At 38.7% G+C, this 2799-nt stretch overlaps 1 protein-coding gene across 2 annotated transcripts in view; it reads right to left on the minus strand.

Annotated features, from left to right (window-relative positions):
* Positions 1-2799, minus strand: part of efemp1 (EGF containing fibulin extracellular matrix protein 1) — a 20816-nt gene extending 18017 nt beyond the window's left edge. The window contains exons 1-4 of one of the 2 annotated variants that reach the window (XM_081351699.1): positions 2707-2799; positions 2217-2307; positions 1181-1226; positions 788-1042 (exon numbers count right to left, since the gene is read on the minus strand). In XM_081351699.1, the coding sequence (XP_081207825.1) occupies positions 788-1042; positions 1181-1226; positions 2217-2300 (385 nt within the window). In that variant the 5' untranslated portion in view covers positions 2301-2307; positions 2707-2799. Of the gene's footprint in view, positions 1-787; positions 1043-1180; positions 1230-2216; positions 2308-2706 lie in introns of both variants that reach the window. The other variant, XM_081351698.1, reaches the window with a different exon arrangement.

Raw genomic sequence — 2799 nt, forward strand, 5'->3', positions numbered from 1 at the left:
TTACTCCGAACCAACCCTTTAATATGTTCTTTAATAACGTCATAAACTGTAAATCAGAAAGCATCATTAATCTAGTTTACATGACGAGATGGTAAAAACTCAGTTAAAGCTTCAGCCCAGCCAACAACTACATGTTCTAAGAATGTTTTGCTAACGTTCCCATTAGATATAAAAACGTTATTTCTGAATGTTCTCTCGACTTGCATTTGAAACTTTTTTAAATGTTTTAAAAATGTTTATTCATTTATTTATTTTTTTTTAGATCTGAGGACATTAAGGAAACATTCCATTATATAGGCCTAAGTTCGCAAACATCATGGAACATTCATTTTGAATGTTCTCTGAATTAGAATGGAAGTACATTTTTATTTTATTTCTTCCTTTAAAACACTATTAAAGACCATATAGCTCTGAATGAACATTCTGTTAATGTTACTGGAAGAACGTTTGTTCATAACTTTGAGAGAACCTTCCCTGTTCGCTGGACTCAGATCTACAGGACGGAAAGTGCCGTTGAGGTCTTCATCACTGAACTCGTATCAAACCCTACGACACACGGCCTTCTCCTCCTCCTCCAGTCCATTCTTCAACTCTATCCCCTGTTCAAAGCTCTGATTATATTATTTTGCCACCTGTACTGTACACACTCTTATCTCTTTAGCACATTAAGCTTCTCCTTGTACATATATATGTTATACTATGTCATCTATATTGTGTGCTTTCCTCAGTGAGCCTGTCTTTCAGACACAGGGCTAATAATGCTAGCGTTTAAACAGTGCTGTCGTACCTTGACATAAGTTCTGCTCATCGCGTGTGAATCCAGGCGAGCAGCGAGTGTCTCCCGCTCTGGGGTTCGAGCGGGTCTGTGGGGTCAGGGGGTTAACAGGGCTTTGGGGAGCAGGGTTCGATGACTGTGATGACTCGTCCCCATCACTGACGAAGATCTGTGCGTTCTGAGGGAGGCAGAGGTATCCGCCGTAGTGGTTTATACACTTCATGCCCCCTTTACAGGCGTCAGAAACAAGGGCACACTCGTCGATATCTGTTCACAGACACGGAGAAACCCGCTGTTACTGTAGGCTCTGGTTCACCTTCTCACAGACGGAAACTGACAAAAACACGACAGTAGGCCATACAAGGCCAGAGAGAGAGTATTATATCAACAATAATACTTTATTACCTTTGCATACCTCTTTAATGGGATCATATTCATAGCCTTCTGTGCACTGCTGTGAACAAGAACAATCACTGTATGAGAATCACACCAGTCAGTTTAACACATATATGAGCTGTAATAACCAAACAATCATATCTGTTATTTAGCTGTATGTAAATAGGCCTGTCACGATCGTTTCGTATGAAGTGTTTTTTTCTGCCCTATATCCCCCCTGCTGAAAAACACACACTCTCCCAGCTCTCCCAGCTCTCCCAGCTCTCCCAGCCTGAAGGTAAACCCTCTAAAACCAGCCGACCTGCTTAGCTTCTGTTTCTTTCAGCGGGGACATCTGATGCCATTTCTTTAATCATTTAAAATTCACTTAATTAAAAAAAAATTCTAAATACTGTTACTGTCACAGCTTCTTTCACAGATTATTTTATTACTTTATTAGTAAACATGTTAACTTCGGCAATCCTAAAACACACAATTTGTAACTAGACATCCTAACAACGCCGTGCTTGAAATGGGATTTGAATGAATGCCATTGTGTTTTGTTCTTTATAATAATAATAAAAAAAATAAAAAAAAAAAGGAATTCCCTTTTTGGATGGCAAAATATAATTTTTAATTAACCTGCAAAATGATTGTGGTTATCTCAAATAATTGTGATTAGATGGAATAAACATGATTAGGCAATTAATGGTAACATCGATTTTGCCAAATAAGAGGTGTTCCTGAATCAACAAATTTTGTTGATCCTAGAACAACATATCTGAAAATTTAATCTTAACCATATGCCTATCCCTAAACCTAACCCTAACCGTAACTTATCCCTAAACCTAACCATAACTTATCCCTAAAATCAGAGGGAATGATGGTGAATCACACTGATATAGAAGCACCTTACTGGTTGTAAGCCTAAACTTGATCTACACTGTAAACTTCCCTCTCAAATCTGATTGGCTGATTGAAATGTTTCTCCAGGATCAATAATAAAGAGGATCATGTATGATTAATCAATAATCGTGACAGGCCGATATGTGAATAATGCACTTGCCGTATATGACACAGGCTCTTCTGCCTCTTGAGAAACCACACGGGCAACAGCTGTGATTATCAGGAAGATTCCCAACATCACCATCCTGTTTCTACATGGGTTAAACACACCAAAACAACACTTCACACCTGTACTTACATCATCACAGCTGAACATGTGAGAACAGTTCATTCTGCTTTCATTGGCTCAGCTCCAGTCGCATACTTCTCTAGAAATGTCTACTGATAAAGCAACTATTTCATATTTAATTACACGCAGCCATAAAACACTTAAACAATGCGTTCAGCGCAGATCAATGTGCGATAATATGCTCTGTTTCTGCACAAGAGTCTATTTTTATGAATTCACTTCAAGCCCAAAACGCAAAGACATCTCTGTTTAACACACTTTTATTAAATTATGTTCTGATAAATCATAAAGTTTGTCCTATAAAATGAACAAACTGGATTTTATCGAAGCTCATATAATACTTGATGTTGCTAAAGCTCACCTGAGCTGCTGAGAGTCGCAGTGAGTCGCAGTGGAGTCCGGAGAGGATGATGAGGGTCTGATGTCTGATCCGGAATGCCTGGGATGTTTGAGG

This window comes from Scardinius erythrophthalmus, assembly GCF_964197995.2.
Source record: "Scardinius erythrophthalmus genome assembly, chromosome: 21".
In the NCBI taxonomy this organism is placed as follows: Eukaryota; Metazoa; Chordata; class Actinopteri; order Cypriniformes; family Leuciscidae; genus Scardinius; species Scardinius erythrophthalmus.